Here is a 25,672-nt window from a genome sequence, read left to right on the forward strand (position 1 = left end):
GCACCTAGCCCAGCAGTTCGGGGAGGAGTGGCGTCTAAGTGGACTCCGGGAGGAGGAGGGACTGGAAGTGGGTTTACTTCTTCATTAAAATCTAAAACGTAATATAAAAGCCACTAAGATACGTGATTCGCCTTCAGCTATAGTCAGCCCGGCAGCAGCAACGCAAGCCAGCGTTAACGCCGAGATGCTGATAGTTTTTTCTTGTTTTCATCCTGCTCCGAGAATGGATGAAGTTATCTCCCAATCGAGGACCGCGGCGGCGACGGCGACACCGACGTGGTGGACAACGGGTTGAGAAGCGACAGGAGCACCAGCGACAGCAGAAGCACGTTGGCAGAGCCGCTGGCCATAAATCTCCGCCGGTGGTGGTTGCTGGCACTGGAGTTGCTTTCTGGCGAAATGGACGCAGAGCGAAGGAAAAATAGATAGAGAAAAAAAAACATGGAAAGAAGAAGAAAAATTGTCCTTATTGTGGTGTTCTATGGGATGGCAGGAAAGCGAAAAGGTCAACTGTAATCCTAGCGGTCGCTAGCTAACTGCCTCGTTGCAGGAGGTTGACATTCATTTGGCATCTGGATTAGGGAGTAGTTTATTGCGCGGACCACGACGGGAGGAGCAAAGCCAAGTGAGTCGGACAAAATGAAAATGTGAGTCAATTGTAATTAGAATACGGAAGATTTGTGTTCTGGATGGCGGCATTTAATTCGAGCTCCAATGAAATGAATAAATCTTTGAGGGGTTTCTTCCCGCGAAGAATCTTGATACTTTTATAATATGAGTAGATAAACATTAGATTGTGGGATGCCAGAACTAGGTATTAAATTTTTTACAGAGAACAAGTTGAAAAAGTATAAAATCAAGCTTTTACTGGTGAATCGACAAAACTGCTGGCAATGATAGAATCTGCGACATCTGAAAAACTATTAAAATATGTCAAAATCGATCAAATAAAAGAACAATAATGAAATTTGCTGACGAAGATGTAAATGTTCGTAGTATTTTTCGTGAATAGGTTTTAAATTTTCTTTGAGATTTTGAAAGATGTGTTGCGAAAAGGTTGAAAAATTTTGGTCAAAATCATTAACATTAACATATAGAAAGAGTTTAGTTTTGGCCACACAATTATTTCGATTCCCGATAGCAAACACGTTTTTGATATAATTTAAGTAACAATCTCAAGTTCAAGCTCAAAATTTATTGGTATACCAAATAGATTTCGTTAGAATGTTATTGGCAAAAGCCGGAAGGCTGCGGCGGGCCGGCCGCGTCACAAAAATGCCGGACGACTGTACAGTAAAATCCGTACTGTTCAAGAACCCCAGTAGCACATTGCTCGACCAGGTTGAAGTCGACTTGAGAGTGTCGAGTTGGTCAACGAAATTGCGACGAGTAGCTCTGGCCGAGGACAGTGGAGAGAAGTTTTTGATACAGCACGAGCCATCCTGGCTCTACGCTGTTAAAAGGGTAAGCAGAAGTGGGATCGTCAACAATAGGTGGTATTCTTTTCAACATCCCGCGTATAGTATTACCTCTGGAAGTCTTGTGCAGCGATATATTAGTGGTATTGAGCTCCGCTAATTCGGTAACAGATCTTTGCAGTATACTGTTGGTTTTAATATCCGCTCCGAAATCTACTCATAATTACTCACTTTCGTGTCCAACTATTTCTCACAGTTCAATACTATTTATCTAATGGAAATGGTCATTTAATGTGGGCAAATACTTCCGAATCAAGCGGGTCCAAAATTGTTCCAGCAGAAGTTGACCGATGAACTGAGCATAACTGAGAAGTGGCTTGCCTGCAATGACTCTCTTTTTCTTCAACGTCTAACAGCGGATATATGAGTGAGTGATTTGTCTTTAGACTTCTTCAGGGAGGTTAGGAGTGCTGTTTTGACGCACGTGACCGTCCGCTCCCATGATCCGCCCATATGGAGAGCAGTCGAGAGGTTTCAATATCATGAGTGGCAGCATAGAAGCGACTTCCCGGTGAATTGCTTTGACTATTGCGAGTAATTGGTACTACCCAACGCTTTACAGTTTATCTTCGGAGCAGCGGGACACAGCAGTTAATCTCGATAAACGTAAATGGCTGAAAGCAAGGTGTTAACTGTGCTGTCGGGAAAGATGCAGTTAAGCTCATTCGACGCAGTTCTGTTGTTTCTGTGACTGAATCGACGGAACTCGGAAGTCGACAAATAATTGAGTTACATGGCGATCTTTGGGGAGAGTAGGACTTACAAATCACGCAAAATTCATCGTGGATTGGAGTAAGTTTGTAAAGTGCGCTAGATATTTTTTCAAACGTATTTGAACCACTGCAGATTGTCGATAAGGATTCTCTAACGTAAAGTATTTTTCTGAGTACGATTCCTATTGTGTACTTTGAAATTAAATCGATTCCGCATTTTTAGGTTCTTTCCATTTTTGCGTTTACAGCATTCTATAACATGTAGAGCGCAGATCGTTAACAGGAGTAGCGGTCAAGTATTGTGTATGAATAGATCGTAGTATTTCCATTGTTCTCGGCATCGACACTCCTGTTGCTAGTCTGTTACTCCTGATCTTCTGCAGAGCAAAGCTACCCGGATGAACCAAAAAGATTCACACAGAGTCTCTAGGATTCTTCGCATTGGAATTGTGTGAAGGAATCCTGCAGAGGATTTACACAGAACGCCGTGCTTATAGAACCAGGATTCTTATATGGTCGGTATTAAATCAGATCGGACCAAGTCGAAAAATTAAAAAAAAAATGAGTTAATGACACCAAATGATCAAGAATTTCCTAAGCTACATTTTACTCAGGGCAAATAAAATCTTTATACGGCAACCGGAAGGGGTAAGGTAACTGTACAAAGCGTATGAAACTGTCGAAATTCTTCGAGAAATATCTAGGTTGGCATATTGGATTGTTCCGTGCTGTTTTGGCTGGGTTTAACATCTCGCTATTATGGAACAAAGACTATAGGGTGGTATACCGCTGCACGTGCATGTGGTACGGAAGGACATAATGGGCACTCGTCAAGCGTAACATGAAGAAGATAAGTGTTGGAAGCGAGAAATAGTTTAGGCTAAACTGTTATTCTGCGAAGAACAAAGTGGACGTGGAGTTGAGCAAAAGCCCCGGCAATTCTAATTCGGTCAGTAGAATAATTTTCCTGTACCAAATAGTTTACCCATAGAGTAGGGCGGGGCATAAGTGCGATAGTTGTAGTTGTCATCAATTTTCTTGAGATATAAAGAAGGACAACAACATAATATATTTTATAGTGATGCAGTAACTCAATGTCTTTACATAAATCATCTGCGGTAATAGTGTTTTGCAAAATAAATTCTTCTTTCTTTTGATATAGTGCCGATTCGCACTTTTACCCCACTAGCGGGGCAAAAGTTCGAACACCGCGGGGCAAAAGTTCGAAGCTAGAATCCATGAAATTAGCCCAGCAGTAGCAAACAAAACCATATTATCTTCAATCTGCGTTATGTTTTGGTAAGGAATATTCTTAATTTGCACCTTTTCTATTTTGCGCTGGTGAATTCAAGCTTCCGACAGATCGAAACTTTTCCAAATGCTTGTTTTTGTTTCATCACTCCCAACATCTGTAGAGCACGCAGTTTTCTGCAGATCTTCCATTTCTAGTATCTGTAATATAGTGCCTAAAGTTGTATATAATTAGCTATACATTTTTGCCTCGTTCATGAATCGCACTTTTGCCCCGTCCGTGAATCGCAGTTTTACTTCGCTAAGCGCTTGACGGGGTTAGATTAAATTACGGAAAAGCGAAATATATTTTGTAAATTTTTTTCACCGTATTTTTAAATCAGATATGTGAGTGATGTAAAACGCTGCTACAAATTTTCAACAAGTAATAATATTTGCACATAACTCATCAACTATGCTTCGTAAGCAACCAAAGTTTACGTTAGATTCAAGTTGTCAAAGTAGTCACCCATCCATGCCAATGTAGTTAATTTACTCGGAATCTGCACCGATAAATCATTGAAACGTACTTTTACCCCTCCTTAATCTATATATGACATGATATGATACAGGCATTCTATTTTTGACTGCACTGGAACTCGTAACTAAGCAATCACTTGCCTGCAAGCGAGCGATTACTTATGTCGAACAGGACAGATAAACTAACACACTTAAAAAAAGTGCCAAAGTCAGCAAAATTTTGCCGAGATTTGGACAACCGAGCGTTCGGTAAAATTTTTTTATGATACCAAACGTTAGTAAAGATCCGTAAACGTCGATTTGCAAAACTGAAATTTTCACTGAACGCTCGGCAGTCCAAATCTCGGCAAATTTTACTGAGTATTTCAAGTGTGAAGGTACGGAAACCTGATTTATGCTAAATTCAATATGATTTAATGGAAATTTTTATTTATTATTTACTAGCTGACCCGACAAACTTCGTATTGCCAAAGATGAAACAGTGCTGTACAGAAACGCTGGGGGCTACCCCCGCAGTGGCCGGCGCTTCCGACGGCAGGTCGCACAGTGGGACCATTCTGGAAAAAGGCGGTCAAAAGTCTTTTCTCGCTTTTTCTGACGTTTTAGAGCTTAGGTGTCTTAGGTGAAGTTTCATAAAAAAGTATTCTGCATCTGATGATATTTTCATATACTTAGATATTAAGGGGATAACAAATTTGAAAAAATTAATTTTTTATAGGAACTAGATAGCATGATCCTGAGTTTGGCAAAGTTATAGAACTTTGAATTTCATTAAACTTTGCCGAAGATACTAAGTATCTGCATCATATAGTTTGCGAGATATAATTGGCTTTCTGTCGTGACCCCCTTAAAATCAGTTTTTTAAACTTTTTGTACACAAAACCTCATCTAACAGGTTCGACATGTTCTACAAACCTTTGGATACTATCAAAATACGTAACTTTCTAGAAGGTGTAAATATTATATGTTGCTTTATTTGCTTTAATAATTGATTTGATGCATACATTTTACCGTTTTTACAAGTAATTTTTTCCGTAAATAGGCACCTACTGGCAGCTAAAGTTAACATCGCTTGAACCACCATAGAATATAGTATAGGTGTGTCAAAAATCTCGGCCGGGTCTGGTCGGGCATTTTGGCTATTCCAATTATGAATTACATACATACAGGGGTTAGACAAAATGTTCGGGACAGGCAAAATTTTGATGAAATTTAAACGCCTATAACTTCCATAAAATTGGACATTTTTAGATGAAACCAATTGCATTTGACGGGAAAATCTTTCTAATTTTTAATAATCTTTATAATATTTCAAGATTCGCCAATAATCAGCGGACAACGGAGATATTCCTGGTTATCTGGGGGTATATCGAAAACTGTTTTTTTCATCACTTGTATCTTTTTCTGTCATGGAAACTTATTCATATTCATATTTCATCCCAAAACTAAATTTCATTTCCAGTCGATTGGTCGAAAAAGAACGGAAATCCGATGAGAAACATCCAAGTTACGGCCATTTTCGTGAAATCACCACTAGTAACATCTATTGCTCTGGCCAGTTAAGGTTTTATGAACCATTGACACTGGAAGCATTTCCAGGTCCGCAGCGTGCCATGCCAACCCTGAAGCAGGTTCTAGGTACCCCGGTGGAAGTGGTCGTTTCAGGGAATATTCGAAATCATGACAATATGGGTGTCAAACTTCAGGATTTTCAACCCTCGCAAATTTTTGAAGTTTGACATCCATATTGGAATGGTTTTGGTCATGTTTTAAAATGGTCATAAAGGTAAGTCATTACTGGCACCATTCCCAGAACTGATTTCACTAAAATGGCCATATCTCAGTTGTTCCTCGTCGGATTTCAGTTCTTTTTCGATCAATCGACTGGGAATGAAATCTAGTTTTGGGACAAAATATGAAAATTATTAAATTCCCATGACAGAAAAAGATACAGGGGATTAAAAAAATCAGTTTCTGACATACCCCCAGACAACCCGGAATATCTCCGGTGTCCACTGACTATTGCAAATTTTGAAGTATTTTTGGAAAACTAGGAAAATTTCCCCGTCGAATGCAATTCGTTTCATCTAAAAATGTTTAATTTTGTAAAAGTTATGGCCGTTTGAATTTCATCAAAATTTTGCCTGTCCCGATCATTGTGTCTAACCCCGGTATATGCTGGTTTTAGTAAGTTATCGTATATGTTCATAATAATTTTACTGGACCTCGTCCACGTCTGTTTCGCTATCTGTTGCAGAATTATTTTCTGGTACTTTTGTAAAGGTTTCCACGAGCGCTGATGACGGCTATTGGGCATAGATGTACACAATCTCTTTACATTCATTGCAGGTGTGTCAGGTTCACCCCAACCGAGTTACTATGGAAACATCAATGATTGTTTGCTGTTTAAGTGTAAAATGTAAACATCGTTTAGTTTTGCAGATAAGCTGAAGAGGAACATAATTGAACGGATGCAAACTTTTGTGGTTTGTGGCCATAATTTCCTGAAAGCACCGGCTCTAAATACTTTTTACATTCGTGCGAATTAAACACTCGAGGAGTGCACACAAAGGTCAACATTAACTTCATACGGGACGAGCCGTGGCCAAGTTGGCCAGCGTCTAGGGTTGATAAGAAAGTTTCCGTTGCGTATTTGGACGTTCTCCCCGAGGTTTGCGAAAACTACGAAGTTACAATCCATAAAATTTCTTATCCGTTCAATTATGTTCCTCTTCAGCTGATCTGCGAAAACTAAATAATGTTTACAGTTTTACACGTGAACAGTAAACAATCATTGATGTTTCCATAGTAACGCCATCAAGGCGAACCTGACGCATCTGCAATGAATGTCAAAAGATTGTGCCCACTTGTGCCCACTTGTGCCCACAATAAGTGTGGTGTAGCAATACAATACGGCACACCAATTAAAACTGATCTTATTACGGTTGCTTGTCAAAGCGCAATAAATCTGCTAGTTTTATAGAGCTCTTGAAGCGGTAACACCCTGAACAAACAGATTTATTGCTGCTATTATGAAGAGTATTAGGGTTCAACACCGGAACCATTTTTTTATGCGAGACCATATTGCCATATTCTGGTACAGTAGGATTTCGAATTTGGCAACAAATGCGTGTCGCCTAAATCGAAACCGTGCCAAAATCGAGGCCCTTTTTCGATATGAAAAAATTGAATGTAAATGCATCAGAAATTGTCTAAATATGATTAATCAACGATTTCAACCATTTTATGTTTAAAAGGTCCGCCAAGAGCTATCTGTCCGGTGCAAATAAGTTTTGGTCCTACGGCAATAAAAATATTTTTGTTTGAAACATTCTGTAACCGCAAACTTTTTTTTCATGAACTTTGAGGCCATCACTTTTTCGTTATTCAAAGCATGTTTGCGGAAACTGAGAAATATTTAAAAACGGTTGCCAAAAACGGATACTTTGCATGCCATCAATGCATGCCAAAATCGAACCGTGCCAAAAATGAATTATGCCAAATTCGAAATACCACTGTATTTTGTTTTAGTTTGCAAACAAAAATTCATCAAAGCAAAGTGTTTTGGAGAAAGACAGTTATTATCAATCGGTTTTTCTGTCACAGGAAGCAGCTAAACTGATTTAGCTAGAAATTGAGATTGACAAACTCAATACATTTACATTTGGTCGGTGTTAAACCAGACCAAACCAAGTGACAAAATGCTGATTTCGAGAAAAACGCGTTCAAAGTTTGCTGCTCTGTGTGCTTTATATCTATCAATCGTTTAAAATCATTTCATAACTCTGGCAGTTTGCAACATTTACGTAGTCTGATTAGAGTAAAATGTAGCTTAGAAAATTCTTGATCGTTTGCTGTCATTGACTCATTTTTTTAAATTTTGCGACTTATCCGGTCTGATTTAACACCGACCATTTACATTTCAATGGCGCGTTGATTTTATCCACCTATTATATCAATACGCACGAGAAAATTTAATGCGCATATGCTGCAAACCAACGGAAATTGCTCAAAATTTAATAAATATTCTATAATTTATGGAGGTCGCTATAAATCTATTCGATGAGGACGATCTGTCAGCAAAACTTTAACTTTTCTGCTCACGGATGTATTTTCAAATTGACAAAGTTAGCGAACTGATTCAGCTTTCTACCAGAGCGAAAAGTGAACAGTTTGAGTAATTTTGTGACACAATTCTGTGCCATTTTCCATACGATCTTGAAGGTGGCAGGCATTTAAATAACCTTCCCGAATACCGCAACTTTCAAGACAGTCAACAGCGCAAGATACAGCCTCTTCTTATATTACATATACACTAGCGCCAAGAAGTGAGCCAATTCCAAAATACTACAATCCAACGAAAGATCCTCGATCTGCTGAACAACTTTGTCGAAGACACCAACGTTCTATACGGTCAGGATCACAAGTTACTCCATGTTGGAACCAGTTATGTCAATTGTCATATGCTACGTACACTCCAATAAGGACGTTCGACCACCTTGATGGAATCACTCGAGACTGTCCTCATTAGAAACGTTCTTATTCGAAAACGCCTTATTCGGGACTGCTGCATATTTTTAAGGAGAACCCTCGATTTGTTTTGAGCCACAAGAGTCTAAGACACAATAATAATCAATTCCGGATGCAAAATTCTAGCTTTGTTTCGCCACAAAGCATATATACATCTTGTTACAGATCCTCGGTAAATTCGGGTAGTTCAGTTTGCAGACCTACCATCTGTTTATAGACTTCAAAGCGGCGTATGATTCAGGTAAGCGAAGTGAGTTACCCTAACAGGTTGTGATAAAAAATGGTTTCCCTAGAAAATTGATTGCGTTTATGCCACCTTTCATAATAATTCCGCATGTGTCAGGGGAATATGCAATGTACCATCACAGTATAGTACCATAATCATACTCATTTGTTTCTCTAAATTGGAATTAAGACACATAAGACACAATAACGATATTGTAATACTTTTTCTCATTACACAACTATGAAAAGTGAATTATTATAATGATTTCCATTCTAGATTTACTTTTTCTGTGATGTAGTCGATTGGAATCAAGCTCCTTTTGTAGGAAAATCGTTCGTGCTTGATACGAGAAAGTTGACAAAACTGCTAAACCGGTTGTGCTCGAATGCTTCCCATCCTCAGTTATGAATCCGGCAGATTACCAGCCGGAGCAGTATCATTCAAGAAACCAGTTTGGATTTATTTCAATATTTTTCTCAATATAGGACTAAGTTGACACAAGAAACGGAGAAAAACTTTATGAATGAAAACTGTTCGACACAAAAGACTCAAAGTTCTAGCAAAGAATAAATAATGCGCAGTCTTCAGTCAGTACTGACTGAAAACACTATTTTCCTACCTTGCCGGTCCGCTCGGGAACCGTTGGGATGGAGTGTCTCCTTCGACTCTAGTGCCGGCGGTTTCGGTTGCTTATCACCCTCGACGCTCTCTTCGTTGCTTTTCCAGTACACGTGTGCTATCGTGGCTACGCACTGGAAGATAAATAGAAAACCGACGTTACATCACTTGCACTTCAATTTACTGCCGTCAGTCTACTGCCGTCAGACTGTACTGCTTGCTACGTATGAAAAAACCAGTAAGCATATGATAACGAGTCTAAGAGCAGCACATCAGCAGTAAGCATCACCGGTGCCATCATCGTCATCATCATCGTCATCATGGTACGGCAAGAGCGTCAATGTGACGATGATGCACCGGAGCTCTGGATGCTGGAGTACCACCCGCCGCGCCCAATCGCCGAGCATTTCGAGCAACAGGAAAGCACCATTGCGAACGACACTCACTTTCAGCTTCATATCGCCGCGCTTGAAATGCCGCAACCGCACGCGAAACTCTAATCCTAAAATTGTAGTCTCTAGGCCTTCTCTCCCAGTTATCACAGTGTCGTAGTGGCGCAGAATGCTCGAATCGGCCACCTCACCGTTGATGAACCACGTCAGCTTGGCAGCCGGTTTCGAGCGGCCCGACGTGCAGTTCACTCGCACCATGTCACCGATCTGGTAGCGCGGCTTTCCGCCGGTGATTTTTGGATCCGTATCCGGCAGGGCTGCAATTTATTAAAAGTAATAGAAAAAGACGCAAACATTCGATCAGTCAAGGTAGACAAAAACAACCGTGCGTCACCATGTGGGAGACCATTTGATGGAGACGCATGGTTTACCAAACTTTTTCGCACTGGCTTACAACCCTGTCGTGATGGATTATGAGAAAGTTATTCAATCACTTACCTACCACCACCATGTCACCGTGGCTGGAGACGGTCTGGAAGGAGGGTGCTTCCGCTGATACTTCGCAACGATACCGCCCGGACGAGGCCAAAGTTACATTGTTCAGCACTATCTGATTTTCAGTCGAATTCAGCAGCTATGAACAGCGAGCGGCGGCGTTGGAGAAACGGAAAGTAACCATTTTAATAATCAGTCCTGATCTGACAGGCCAGTGCTAAGGAACGGGGTACCCGTAACCCGTAATTGATACTCACATCAACTGACACTCCCGTCAGCAGGAAGAACTGAGCTGGTGGATTATCTCTAGGAACGTATCGGTAGAACTCGTTACCGTCTTTGTACCACTTGACGGAGTACAGGGCTTCGCCGTTCAGGTCGAAGTGGCACTCGAGCTGGACGGTGCTGTTCTTGGCCACATGATTTGGGATGCGAACCTCCGTCAGCCGCAGGCAGAAGCAAATGTCTGTGAATTGTGGTGATGGAATTTGAGACGAAATTAAAGAGCATTATTCATTGCGGTGCGGTGGTAATGTTTTTTTTTTTAAATTGAAACTCTGACAACGTTTTCAGTACACAATGGCTTAGATGCAAGTGCTATTGGAGAAATTACTGTGACATTAATCAACGTCTGTCGCTTCGGAATTTTATCGTTACTAATTGTATTAGGTTATGCAAGTATTAATTCCAAGTTGGAACGAAACAGCTTATCTACAGTAATCAACGATTTGGTTCTGCTGTGCCAGTTGCTATTCATTGGGAAAACATTTTCCTTTTAACTTCTTTCTGGCACTTATTATCGACCAGAAATGACAGAGTCATTACATGAAATGGCGAGGCAACTGGAAGATAAGCAGGTACTTTGAATTGTTTTAATTTTTTAATTGCAGTTCATGGAAAGATTGACTGGAAGAGCTTTCAAGGCACATTAAAATTGAATATGATTATTTATTTACAGTTTTTTACCCATTAACCTGAATCAGCCCAGTCCATAAAATATGTCAAGTGATGCCGTAAGGCATCATTGGACTGATTCGGGTTAATGAATGAATATTGAGGTATAAAACCAAATAAAAAAACTACACTTGTAGTCTTAGGAAGGCCCAAACACACCCTGCTTTGATATTTAGATTATACAGATACATATATTGCGGGTTACTATTCATAACCAAGTTGAAAAGTGTCTATGAGTGATCAAATTATGGATTACTGTAAAAGGGTTGACAATCAAAACTCGATAGGATGTGATTTAACTATGTTCAAAGACGCTCTCGCAAAAAAGATTCAATAAGCCGCACAAAAAAAAACCCCAAATTGACTTGAAAGATTCTTAATTGCTTATTCTTATTCTTATTAATACCATCATCAATAAAGGATTCCTGGAAATAATCATTTTCTTTTCAGTATTAGTATTTGTAAAACATTGGCAATATTTCACAAATACTAAATCGGCCAGGTTACCTGTGAAGTATTGCCGCAAAGACAATTATACGATATGAATCTTGTTTAAATAAATTTATTCATACATAGATGCATTTCTAAATCAACAGGGGAAGAAGAAACGGGTACGTCTCGTACCAACCGTTTCTGATTATTGGCGGTTTTATTTTCGTCCGGAGTATTTGGCTACTAAAGGTTAAATAATACTCCGGACCCTCGGGGATGGGACATGTACATTTACGTACTTGCCCTGGTAAATACCTAGGTGATAGCGCCTTTATTCGCTCCGAATCGACTTGAAAGATTCTTAAGTGGAAAAACTTGAAAAATGGGACGGACTAAAATTGTACCTGAAATGTGGTATAAAACAAGGGTTACCTCTCCGCAGTGGTGTCAGTTGCTGCGGAGCAAGTCAATGCAAATCATCAAAATGGCACTAGAAATCAATGGAAAGTAACTAGGTTCTCCAGTTTGCGGAAGGTCGCTGTTTAACGGAAATTATGCTGAAAGCGTCGGTGCAGGTAACTACATGTTACCTAGTAATAACGCATTTATAACTAGCAGGCTTTTGTCGATCGTAACAACAAGAAGACTATATAGGGTTACGAACCCTCTTCGTCACACGTAAGCACGATCCATATTTTATTGCGAGTTTTTCTAAGAATTAATCCGCAAGTTTTTTACACCAGACAAATCTGACACATCTTGCCTGTACATGTATACCCATTTAGCTCGAAAAAATATTTCGGAACTTACATTTACCAATGGAACAATTTTTCATGCGGGAGTTCGTCATACGAAAATTCACTTCGTCATAAGCAAGATTTCTTTCGTTTATCCTGGACAGACAGTAATTATTTACAAAAATCTACGCACGTATTCTTTGTGCCGTGTGCAAGAGCTACCCAATTACTATAAAAAAAGTGGAAATAGTTTGAATCACAGCTCAAAATTTCAAGTAGTTACTCTTCGTCATACTCAAACTTCTTTTCGTCATACTCAAAACTGGTAGAAAAATCAAGAGGACTTTTATTTTTTGAACAATTAGTGAGAAATAATAATTTTCTAACATAATCTTTTCCTCGATAGCGAAGAGACAATCCATAAATATCAATACCAGGTTAGTTTGACTGTAATTTGCATCACAATTGGTTATAAGCCTGGTTTCTTGTCCATATGTCTGGAAAATATACGAAGACCCACCGTAGACGAACCCAACCATCACCCTAGTCATCCTACGTCATTTGCAGCTGACAATCCGTAATGACAAACAATTGAACAAACTTCCGAAAGGGGTTACTGTTTTTCTGCTAAAGAAAACCGAGGAGAAAGCCCAAATTCGTAGCAGTGTTTTACCAATTACCAAAAAGTGTTATTTTAAGAATAAACTCCTTTGCATATTTGTTTATTTGTCAAAATCGACTGACATGGATTGTTTTACTGAATGTTTCAGGTCAAGTTTATAAAAGTTTAACACTACACAATTTTTAAACAAACTTGTGTGTTGGTTCATTGAACCCAAATAAGCTTTCAACAGTAGCAAAAGCTTCGGATGCAGGTAGTTTTTGACTCATAGAATGCAAAGGTGTTCTGATGAAATCTCGGTTGCAATAGTTCAGTCGAGCGTAGGGCACGATGCACGAAAGTTCATAAGAAACAGAATGGAAGGTAAATTGATTTCGCCATTTAAGGTATTTGCCACACACATACACTGAACCTTCGTACGCTCTTCAAGTGTCTGAAGACCCAATAAACGGCAACGATTGGCATACGGTGGTAGATTCGTTGGATCGTGCTATGGTCCCATGGTAAGTCTCTCAACGCAACCCTCAGGCAGCGTTCGCATCAGCCAACAAACGCATCCAAAAGCCTTTGAAGCTGGATACAATCGCCTGAATATAATTTTAAGTCATCAGCTTACGTCCAACTCCAAGAATCGAAACAATATCGTTCACAAACAGCAAAAACAGAAGCGATCTCCTGTTGTTGCCTTGTGGTACACCCGAGAGGTTGGTAAACTAAGAAGAGAGCAAGCAAACCAATTTTTTTTATAAAAGTAGGTAGTTTTTACAATCGACAGAGAGGACGGTAGAAGAAAGTAATGAAACAAAGGTGTTTACAGAGGTGGGACTAGTCGTGAAGGGAAAGGAACTGAAAATTAGGTAAGGCTGGGTCATTAAAGCAATGCTTAATTAAGTATGTGTATCGTTCCTCTTGGTCCAAGCAGGAGGATTGTACCAAGCTATAATAAAGAATTTCTGTTAGACATTGCTCAATTATGTTCAATTCTTTGAAAAATTGTTTCCAATTGGTTTTGATTCGCGAACTCCCTGGCGAACCATCATTTAGGAAATGGTGCGTTAGAGGGTTAAGCGAAAAGAATAAATATTCAATCTGGATTATCATTAACAACACTGATACGCACTCGTCAATTTCCTCGAAAATAGTTGATAGCATCATTCATTGTGATAGATTGATTTGAAATATGATTGTCTCTCAACTAACATGTGAAGTCATTTAAAATTATGCCGGTTAAAATATCATCAATTTTCAACGTCCTCTGCCCTTACTAGTTCTTTTTGGTTCTCTACGTTTCAGTTACTTGCATACTTGACAGCAATAGAATTGAAGCTACGTAAAGAATTACAAGCAGCTAACTGCACAGTAAATTGAAGCAAAGCAGCAAATTAAACGCCGAAAATCTATTTTCAGAACGGACAGCCGTTTACTCTTCCTCGCTTTGAAAATTGCCGTGTTACGTCATATGATACGAATATCCCGTCAGCCCTGTTTTCGTGCAAGACATTAGTATAGAATAAAATTAATTGGCAAGTATATGGATGCAATCAGGTAAAAGAAAGGAGTGGACGCTCAATAGTTCTAAAACATGTCGTCACGGTCCTGGGAAGCTTGCATTTTGCTTGCATGTGATTAGTTAATTTTTGACAGTGCTAAATATTCATGATTATTCCAATAGTGGCTTGCTAAATAGAATCAATTTTTATTTTCGGATCTGCGCATTGATTTTTCGATCGATCGGAGTAAAAAAATTGAAAATAGATTAGGAAATGGCTGAGCTATAAACGTTAAAAATCTGATCACTTTTCGTACATAGCTTTTTGGAATGACACTCTACCTTGCCGTAAGACCTAATCCTATGTCAAAAAATATCGAAATTCGTAACGTTTGGCAAGTCTACCTTTAATTTCTAACGCGTACGTTGATGCGCTCAAATAAACACAAATTATTTTAGTTTTGTATAACGGGAGCCCTCTCAACAGACGGTGCTGATGGTGGACTCCAGGGCATGACAAGTCACAAAGGGAAAAGTCTGGACCCAAGTTGGAGGATCGCAGACATTGGTGACCCTTTGAACCACCGCGGACTGGATAAAAAGGAAACTTTACGATCCCATTATTAAGTGTTCGACGTATTTCAAACTGCACACCAACAATTGCGGGTTAAGTCATTTTTAGACAAAAGTTGTTCCCCTTTCTCGACTGTTGTAGTCAACCAAAGTCTAAAGTGAGCGATTTTATTCTGATTGCACAATGTGTCGATTATTACAAGCAAACTACTTGTGCAATTATTGCTAGCGGGTCAGTAAGCAAAAACTGGTAACTGCTAAGGGCTAAAGGCCAGCGTTGACCGAAGCTGAACGTTGTTAGCTTTATCGTCTGAGGAAACGTGGAAATAATAATCTACTTTCGGAAATGATTAGTTTGTCAGTAGTTAGTGCATCGCACGAAATAGTTGTCCTTCAAACGTTGATGTTTCGCGTAAAATGACCGCGCCGGCGCAGGTAGAGACTAGCGACTTCATTATCCCCCCCATGTTACTGGAGGCGGAAGATTATGGTGAAGTTTGCGTAACGTAAATTCGCATCGGTAGGTGCTAGGCAAATCTCAATGATATACACCTATATATCTCCGTGCACATCCACCTGCTCAGTTATCCGTCCAAGAATATCCCAGTGATTGTTACAGCCATGCGAAACGAAATTGGGACTCAACAAAATTTCGTTGCTGAACGACTATTGGTTACCTATCAAAACATTCATTTCAGATTTCTTGTAGCATCGTCCACTGTTTACATTATCGTTAAGCACTAGCATTATCAAGCACACATTACTCATAACAACGATTCGTGATGTGGATTAGTTGGCATCGTTAGTATCAACAGTAACGACAGACATTAGAAAATAGAAAAGTAACAGAACTCCCCGTCGTTTCGATTGAAGTTGGACAAAGTCCCCAGATAACACAAAATCGTAATAGAAAGTTCACATTAAATCGTTTTCATGTCAATTTCACATTGGAATTGTATAATGATTAGAGTATGTCAAATCGAAGTGAACAATAAGTTGTTTTGCAATCATGCGTGTATTCATATACAATTCATGACTGTGAATTATAAAGCAGGATAGACAATTGCAATATTTGATTATATCTTAATCATATATTCAGGAGTATTTAGTTGCGTGTTATAAAAACTGCGTAAAATAGAATTACAAATAGTTGTCAAAATTTTCGCACGTATATCGCCTCCACTTTGGTACATATATGTTCTTATATGGCGTGAATTATAACTTTTTCGTTCAGATTGATTTCGTATACCTCAGTTGCAATCGAGATATACAAACCAAATGGTTTACTGGGTCGATGTCCCGTCCCGTCCCGTCAGCGTAAAATGTTTTTATAAAATAGAATAGAGATCCGCTTCCTTTATTGCGATTTTTTAGATGTGCTGCAGGTTACATACCTTGGAACTGAAGTCTCGAATGAAAACATGTGACGTGAAGCAGTAGTTCGAAGTGAGGAATCACTCTCAAGGATCTTATCCGATTATTGGTCTTAGATGTCGAATTTGCTTTTTTGCTTCAAGTAGTTGCTTACAATTCTTTGTATATATTTGATTGTTTTGCTATCAAATAGGAAAATAACTGAATAGCAGAGTAGCAAGGAAACTACCAGAGAACGTCTGCTGATTGAAGATCTTTTAACCGGCCTAATTTTCAACCAAACATGTTAGTCCACATGTTAGTTACAGAGACTGTAGATTAAAGAGGCGCCGAGACACTCAAAATGCGCTAAATTTTGAAACAAAACGGAGAATACCATCATAAATAAAGGTAACTCTTCGCTTTCGTTCAAAATCGAGCGGTTTTTGAGAGTCTCGGCACCTCTGTAATCAATAGTCTCTGTAATGTTAGTTGAAAAGCAACCATTCGTCAAATCAATTTATCCCAATAAATGGTGCTTTTTTCAAAGAAGTTGATGTATACAAATGTGTTCACTATACTGGGTAGCACTGTATGCAAACGATAGTGGAATTGTAACGTTTAAATGAAAGATTTTAAACATCAATGAAATTTTTAGACCAACCTCGCGTTTTTGTCTTGAGAGGCATGTAATTAAACTTTAATAACTGAGATTTTTTACAATTAACGTAGGGGATGGTAGAAGTTGCAGTTCCGGGGACAACTCGTCAGATAGATTTAAAATGGATAAAGATCAACCCCTGGAGTGGTTTCATGGATTTTGATGCCAATATTGATAGATTTTATTGACAATTGCATAAATTTGTCTTAGTTTTGGAACATAGTCCTGGAGATCTGGATTTACGAGAACCAGATAGATATTCAGAGCTCTTCAGGCCCTGGATGCCAAAAATAGACAAATTTTCCAATTTTTGACGGATCAAGATCCAAACTCGGTCAATAAATGATCAAGTTAGAAGCATTCATTGAAGTCGCTGGTTTATTGATGACAAGTACTCGTGAATTACTGAGTTATTTTGGCCATTCTCTCTATTTCAGATTTTCTACTGTAGTCATTACTTACTACTCAAATGCAAGAGAAACTACTGCATTATTGTGAGTGCCACAACAAACAGTTTCTATGCCATTGACATTCCGAAATCAGGGCCCGCTATCGTCGAAACAAATAAATGAAACTGACTTTCTCTTACCTTCGCTTCATATATGAAACGACTTGTTTTACTTGTTGAACAGAACGTTTCAAGCAAAGCTTCAGTTGAAGCTGGTGACTGTTTCCAGTGGCGACGACTGAAAGTCAGACACGATTTGCCGATGTTGGCTGGCTTAATTTTAATATGCATTACATTGTAGGAAATGTTACTCAAATTCAATTCATTTGCATTTAAAGTACAAATGCAACTTTAAAACCGATCGTTATGATGAAGTGAAACCGGTTTTACTGATGTTGATTGAAGCCATTTTTTAGTTTAAACCGAAGCTTCATTGCTGCATTTTTGAATGACGATTCATAATTAAAAGTGCCGTTGTCGGGCCCTGCACCCAATAGTAAAAAATTGATTACAATGGTGAATGTAACGGGTGATTACTAAAATTTTGGCTCTCAAAAAAAGATGAAGATACATGAAGAAGATCTGATTTACCGAAATTAAAGATACATTGTCCATTGTAGAAAAAAAATTAGTGTACATAGTAGAATTAAATTGGATAAGTTTTCTTTTTATTTAATTCCAGGTTTCGTATTCTACTAAGACGCTCCAAAAACTTCAGATTCGGCTATTCGGCGATGCTTCCGTTTGATGTCGGAACAGGAGCATTGTACGGCCGTCATGTCAATTTTGCGAATGCATCTCTTGATTCTTCCAATCAACTGTTTACAATTTGTGGCTCTCCAGTTATTTTTGTACATCAAGGAACTCAAAATCCCGAAAAAATCTTCGATTTGGCACACTGAGACAGATTTTTCGGGTCGTGGGTTTTGGGTACAAATGGGATCGAACGGGTATTCAGGAACGATTATGCTTTTTTTTTTGGCGTAATGCGATAATGCTCTATCCGGCCAAAACACTTACTGTCCATTTGCATTGTGTTTTTGTAGAAATGGGATTAAAATTTTCTTCAAACATTCGTCTGGTTCACATCTTAATTTATAGCCAAAGCAGGGGGCTTGTCGTTGAAGGCACGAGAAAGAGAACGATGTCCTTCTGAGACTATAATTTTGGCTGGTCTTCCACTACCTTGCTTGCGAGCATCTTAGGATATAGTAAACAGTCGAAGCCGCAACATATTCGCTTTTTAAAATTTTTATCATATACTTTTTGCCGAGATTTCTGAGGCAGTTCGTAGAAGTGCTTCTTGTTTCGACGTCATTTTAAGCAAAACTGGGCAAGCATAAACATTACAAAAAATATTGACAAAAAGAGGAGAGATAGAGCTAACACATGCATACTCTCATTTCTCTCTGAGCTCGTTTGTTGTTGAGTATATTGGCCCCGAAAAAAATCCAAAATTTTAGTTGTCACCCGTTACTTCGTAACTAGTGTCTCAAGGCGATTAAAAAATGTGGAATTAAATAAAAAGTAAACTTATCCAATTTAATTCTACTATGTATATTTATTCTTGACAGATACATATTTCGCCTACGACTTGCAGGCTTCCTCTGTGTCTGTTTTCGAACACTGTTGAAACACTGAGGAAGCCTGCAAGTCGTAGACGAAATACGTATCTGTCAAGAAAAAAAATATACATAGTAGAATTAAATTGGATAAGTTTTCTTTTTATTTAATTCCAGGTTTCGCACTCTACTAAGACGCTCCACAAACTTCAGATTAAAAATGCCATAAAATTTGCATCGGTAGTGGAAAGTCATCGACTTTTTGGTAGTTGTCCACACCTTCCATCAGTTAGAGTCAGGTCCTGTACCCTAACAGTTAGTTATGACGTCTGTTGGTCAAGTTCAGTAATGTAATGTAATATCTGACTAGCTAGTGAATCTAGGTGGCCCGACTTTTGTGAAACATTTCACAAAGTTGTTCCTAAAAAGCATGCCTAAAGAGCGAGAAGTTAACTGTCAAATTTGCCCTCAAATCCTAATCCCTCAAATAGTATCCAGTAGATCGAAGCAAGCGGTTACCACCTGAGAGAGAGGCACCAGCTCAGTGACAGATTGATTGTTGTCGTTGTCTTATTCTTCTTATATTTGATGCAAAAAATTCAAATACTAAAATTTAAATCAAGTCAGCATGCTCCGGTTTGCGAGGGGTTTGAAATTTCAATGCAAATAAATACTTCCCCTGTGTTATTCAATCGATTCACACTGACATTTTTTACCCGGCTTCCACTGACAGTTCGATGCACAATAACAATCCCAGCTGGCGCCTCTCTCTCAGGTTTCCACTATTGGAAGTAAAAACAGTATCGTATCAAAATGTTTCTATTTTTTTTTATTTTGCCTTTGAAGGCCAACATTTCCTGTCAAAGAGCCAACGAATCGATACAAAGCGTGACCAATAGAAAAAATAGTCGCAGTGATTGAGTGAGGAGAGATAAAAGTGCAATTTGTTGATTTATCAGTGCAGAATCCGCGTAATTTGACAACATGGGTATGGAAGGGTGACTGTCTTGACGCTTGAATTCTATAGTAAATATTTCCCGAGTGATATGTTAAAAGGTCCAATGCGTAAATGAGAGATTCTCTGTGCGTCTCTTCTCTTGCGCTACTTAGGGCGGCATAAACGCATTTCGACCCAATTTTTCATAAAGATTGGCTGTCCAAGAACGCCAGCAACCGTTTCATGCTAAACAGATGTAGTGAAATGCATTTGCATTAGTGGGATAAGCTTAAGAAAGGAGACACAAAGAGAATCTCTCATTTTTTTGTTTAGATTATAGTCACTTTAACCAGTTTTGGGTCATTCGTGACTTCTGCGGGGTTGGGATTTGAACCCTTAATTTCTCGTTTGCAGACTGGATCTTTTGATTCGTTGTTTACGAGGCTGCTGAGTTGAATGGAAATGTATATTAATAACCGTCTGGATGTAAAGTCTGACTGAAACCAAATCTGTGCGCTCTTCGTGTGCATCACAACCTCTTGGTGTAGGAACTAAAAGCATTTGGTATAACTTTGCTTTGATAACTTGGCTATATTTATGAAAAACAATTGGTGCAAGTTTCGTCAAAATATTCCACCACATTGCGGAGTAGTGCAAAATGAGGCTCGAATGACGCCAAAATCAACAGTGTGATAATGTCTTGAAGGGTTATAAGGAGAGCTGAAGAGGAAGATATTGAGGCGTGTTAAGTCCAACCTGGCATCATCATCCGGAATATGGTAAGAAGATACAATGCGCAGTAGTCCAAAAGGGCGAAAAGTGGAACTTTTTTCCTAGTGTCTCTTGTTTTCATGTTTTCATTTATGGTCTTCAGCATTTTTGTTCGTGTGAATATTTCCCTTAATCTAAAAACTGTCAAAAGTTAGTCATCGCTTACTATAACGAAAATAAAAAAATAACCTTTTTGTGTTAAGAAATATGGACATAGTTTCTTCAGCAAATTTGTAAATATTGTAAAAACTAGCTGACCCGAAAAACTTCGTATTGCCACAAATTAAACTATGTTGTACATAAATCGTGAATCTCGGATAACTTTTGGCACAATCTCGAATTTGGCAAGTTTCTGAGGAGTTCATGGGTGTTTTAATATACAAATTTTCCTCACAGTAAAGTAGAAAACAACTCTCCCCATCGCTCAGCCTAATAAAATAAAGAGGATAGCATTTAAATATTCGCCGTCATAACGAGCCATTTCGCCGAATACCATTTTGCGGAACACCAATTCTCGGTTGACCATAACGCGGAATATAGAGTTTCGCAGAATACCATTTCGCGAAAAACCTTACGCGGTATGTACCATTTCACGGAAAATCTTTTCGTAGAAAGTACCATTTCGCAGGGTTAACCCAACTGAAGGAAAGTAATAAAGGTCAGTAGATCTAGGAAAGTAAATAAACCTAGATAGAGGTGATCTCTACGGGGGGCTGCCCACCCTGCAATGGCCGGCGCTTCCGACGGCAGGTCGCCGGTAACTCTCGTGGTCTGTGTCCGTCTCGCACTGAATTATCTAATGTTACTATTGATAGTTTCTGGTGGTCTTGTTATTCGATTAGTTGGTCTCGAGTTCGATTAGTTTTCGAGTTACGTCAAAATTTCTGTTTTATTTGTATGAGAGTTCTTATCCCCCTACCACAGGGGTGAAGGGTCTCAAACCATCATAAAAAAATCCTGCCTCCAAAACCCCCCACTTGCCAAATTTGGTTCCATTTGCTTGATTAGTTCTCTAGTTATGAGGATATTTGTATTTCATTTGTATGGGAGCCCCCCTCTTAGTGGGAGGAGGGGTCTCTAACCATCATAAGAACCTTCCCCGGCCCTAAAAACCTCTAGATGCAAAATTTCACGCCGATTGGTTCAGTAGTTCTCGATTCTATAAGGAACATCCCGACAGACAGACAGGTAGACAGACAGAAATCCATTTTTATAGGTATAGATTCGAGAGAGCACTTTAAAGCAAAACTTAAAAATCAAATAGGTCCAAAGAACCACACATTTTTTACAAAAAATTACTGAAGGTTAAAGTAGGTAAACTGCCAATTGAGTCCAGAAAAATCGAATTCTCATTGGATTTTCATAATCTGGTGGCATCTGTAGTAAAGCTGATGTATGCAATCACTGCAGATGTTTCACTTTTTGTGAGAGAATACGAATCTAGCAGCGAACAATGACTCATTGCTGTAACTAGCCGTCAAATTCTTGCATTACTGCCAGGCAATTGCAAATTATTTTTGAAGTTTTTGTCACATCCTCTTCGACATTGACTTGAAAAATCGAGGGGCAATAAAAAAATTGTGGGATATGAGCCAAAATTTTTATATAAAATCGATTGTCTGTAGGCTCTTTACAGCCTGAACAACTCGAAAAATGATCCTTCGGTTACCGGTTCGAATGATAAAAACGTTATTAAATATTTGTGATAACCTTATGTTAAGGAACATAAATTTAGGGACATCTTAGCGGAAGATGATGAGATTATAAACTATCCAATTAGGTTTCTCTTGATTTGATATCAAAAAATAAAATCGGAGTACAACGAGCAGGACAGGAAGTAGAATCAGGTATTTTCAACATGTTTTTTAATTTCAACAATTAATTCCAGCACTCTTGGTAGAATTTCTGTCCAACTTAAATGCATATTGATTTAAAAATTAAATTACTGCAAAGCGAAGCAAAGCAAAGCCTGGTGCTACGTTCCGAATTTGGACTTGATCTTCTGTTTTTATTTGACAGACTTCGCAGGTAGCTTTTAGAGTGCATGGCAATTGCGGCATGGCATGGCAATCAACCTCCCAGTTGGTTTCGAGGTATGACGCTGGCCTAGTAAGCCAGTCGTCGTATGTTCGAATCTCGACTGGGAGAGGCTGTGAGAGTCAATAGGATCGTAGCAAATGGCCCTGCAATTGTCCTGCACTCTAACAGCTGGCTGCGAAGTCTGTCGTATAAAAACAGAAGGTCAAGTTTCGATAACGGAATGTAGCACCTAGGCTTTGCCTTTGCTTTACTTTGGCAATTGCGGGGCTACTGTTACGATTCTATTGACTGTAACAGTCTCTTCCAGCTGAGATTCGAACATACGACAACTGGCTTGTCAGATCAGCGTCGTATCTTCAGTCAGGGATTAATCAATAGCTGTAAAACTATTGGAAATATAATGTGGGGGCGGAATGATCAATCCTATACTAATTTTGGTTAAAATCACTGATCTTCATTTTATTGACGCACACGGGTATAAATTTAATCTCCAAAATGCGCAAAATAACTCATGATTCCAGGTTTCTAGCTTATGTTTTATGAAAATACACCGTGAATAATAATCATGAAATCACGAACTTCTTGCAGTACAACGCAACGCAAAATCATGAACTATTATTCATGATTTTGTGCTGCCTGATATGGAAGTTCAGTCGTGATTTGACAGCAATTCAAACTTTATGATTTTGATGATTATTGAAAAAAAAAAGACGAGTATTTTGAAATATTTCATCATGCAAAGAACTTTCTTTGCTTTAGAGAAGTTATACGGAGTTAAACGACCTGAAATTATTTTGCTCCCCAAACCCATTCAATTAATAATAGTGGATGCGTTATGGATTTCAGCTAAGCTGCTTACAAAATGTCAAACGCAAACGTCTTTTAAAGTCCCAATTTAACCATCTCCCATTTTAAGTAAGTCTCAAACGTGGAGCCATACAGTCGCTTCGATGTGATACTGCCCACGGTAAGTCAAACCGGAATGAAAGTTTACCACGTCTAATGGCAGACGATAAGCGTAATTATTTTTATCTTATCCTAGCTTTGCTCGACTAATCGGATTCCCGGCTGTAATAATCTTGCTAACAATCGTCTATTGACGCTAGCTAACGCAAAGGCGGCCGTGTCTACACTCGGCGGCGCTTGAAAAAGAAGACGGAGGCGAACTCGAGCCAGCCAGGAATTTCCCGTCAGCATTATCCGTCCATTTTATCTAATACAACTTCTTAAACAGCACTAATTACATAATCACTAACGATACACGACTTTGCGCGAAGGAGGGCGAATCCTTCGCGGAATGTTTGCTACTTTTTGCGCGCTAGCCGTTGTGCTTACGCGTTCCAATTGTGTAATATCCCTTTCTGCACTCACCTTTTGCCAGCCCGAGCACGAAGATCAAAAGCGATATGATTATATTCCTCTGCATGAATTCCATTTCTGGTTCCGCACGTTCGCTGCTTTCCGCGCTGGCAGCAGAAGAGGCAGCAGCAGCAGCAGCAATAGTAGCGAAGGCGTGTTGACGTTGATGGAACCTGTCTGCCCACCCGAGTACTATGGACTGGCTGTTGTATAACTCGTGAATCTTTTTTTTCCCTCCTCAACTACCTGTCTCCCACTGCTTCAAACACCTCCCACACCATGAATTGGCAAACCGCGGCAGCTAATGCGCTTCATATTTTTTTCCCTACACTTTTTGCCGTGCTCATAGAGGCGAACTTCCTTCGGGAGGTGGCTTTTCCCGCCCAACTACCTTTCCTGTTGTTATTTTTCTGTTTTCTTCTCGTTTTGCTTAGTCACGCAAGTCTCCTCTGCAAACGCTTTCCCACGCAAGCACCTAGCTTCACACAATCCACGCTCAATCGTGTCTGAACGTTTAACTCAAAGCTTTAATCCAGTAAAACATTTCCGTGACCTTTGAAAAAAGTGACAGCAGATTGTATATCCGGTGAACAACATCGATAAACATATACACTGTTCACATTTGACCTGTGCTTCCGTTTTCCCACATGGCGCAAATCTGATTAGGGGTCACTAACTTCCCCCGTTCGGTTTCACCTGTCCCCTCGCTGTGCCGAGATTCTCTGACCGGAATGCGGAAGTGCTTCGACAAATTCTTCGACAGCAGTCGACTTCCCAACGGTTTATCAATTCTTCACAACGCATAATCCAAGGTCAATCGTTAATTCCATCTGCGAAATGCTACCCCGTTTCACCGTTGGACACTTCCGTGTTGAAGAACGAAAGGAAGCGAATCGCCACTTTTTTTTCTGTTAATCACTTTCGCACAATGTGCCACCGTATAGCAACCAACCACTATATTGGCCTAAGCGCATAGGAAAATATCGATTTTCTCCACTCGTCCGTTCCGTGGAAACCTAGGCAGACGGCCGCACAGATCAGATATATATTTGCCGATGGCACACACAATGGAATCCGACAGATATCGTGTTTTTTTTGTCACTACTTCTCGTCTTCGCTGATGGCACACTGTTAGGCCCAATCCAATAGCCCTAGCCTTCGGAAGCCACTGGAACTTTTCACTGGTGCCACAGATAGTAGTAAAGGGCAAATCCTAGCGAGTACGCGCGCGACACAAGTCTTCCATCCCTTCCGATGATTGTCGACACCAAACTGATCTCGGATCGGGTGAAAAATATGAGCCTTCCCTCGATTGCAGCAGCAGCAGCAGCAGTAGTAGGCTGTGCGTTCGAGAATCGGGAGCGCGAGAGCCGATGCAGGTCGTGAGCGCCTAACTGACGGTGTGTTGTGTTCGGGAATTTTCTCCCGCGTGCGATAGAATTTTCCACAGCTGAGTGGAAAGATTTCCATCAAATTGGATTAGGACGTCCGTGGTGAAGCGGGAAACGAAGA

General features: G+C 39.5%; 1 protein-coding gene across 1 annotated transcript; it reads right to left on the reverse strand.

Moving 5' to 3' along the window:
• Positions 1–233: 233 nt before the first annotated feature.
• LOC128740953 (uncharacterized) lies at positions 234–24,236 on the reverse strand. The gene is made up of 6 exons (XM_053836530.1): positions 24,173–24,236; positions 10,480–10,688; positions 10,226–10,361; positions 9,782–10,044; positions 9,337–9,469; positions 234–391 (listed from the first exon to the last, which is right to left on the reverse strand). The coding sequence occupies exons 1-6, from the start codon at positions 24,234–24,236 to the stop codon at positions 234–236; spliced, it is 963 nt and encodes a 320-aa protein (XP_053692505.1).
• Between the last annotated feature and the right edge of the window lie 1,436 nt (positions 24,237–25,672).

This window comes from Sabethes cyaneus, chromosome 3 (genome assembly GCF_943734655.1).
Source record: "Sabethes cyaneus chromosome 3, idSabCyanKW18_F2, whole genome shotgun sequence".
NCBI classification, from domain to species: Eukaryota; Metazoa; Arthropoda; class Insecta; order Diptera; family Culicidae; genus Sabethes; species Sabethes cyaneus.

Coding starts and splice junctions, on each gene's coding strand:
- LOC128740953 (XM_053836530.1), bottom strand. CDS start 24,236: ATGGAATTCATGCAGAGGAATATAATCATATCGCTTTTGATCTTCGTG. Junction 10,362..10,479: donor TGACGGGAGTGTCAGTTGAT/GTGAGTATCAAT, acceptor CGCTGTTCATAG/CTGCTGAATTCGACTGAAAA. Junction 10,045..10,225: donor CGGTGACATGGTGGTGGTAG/GTAAGTGATTGA, acceptor AATAAATTGCAG/CCCTGCCGGATACGGATCCA.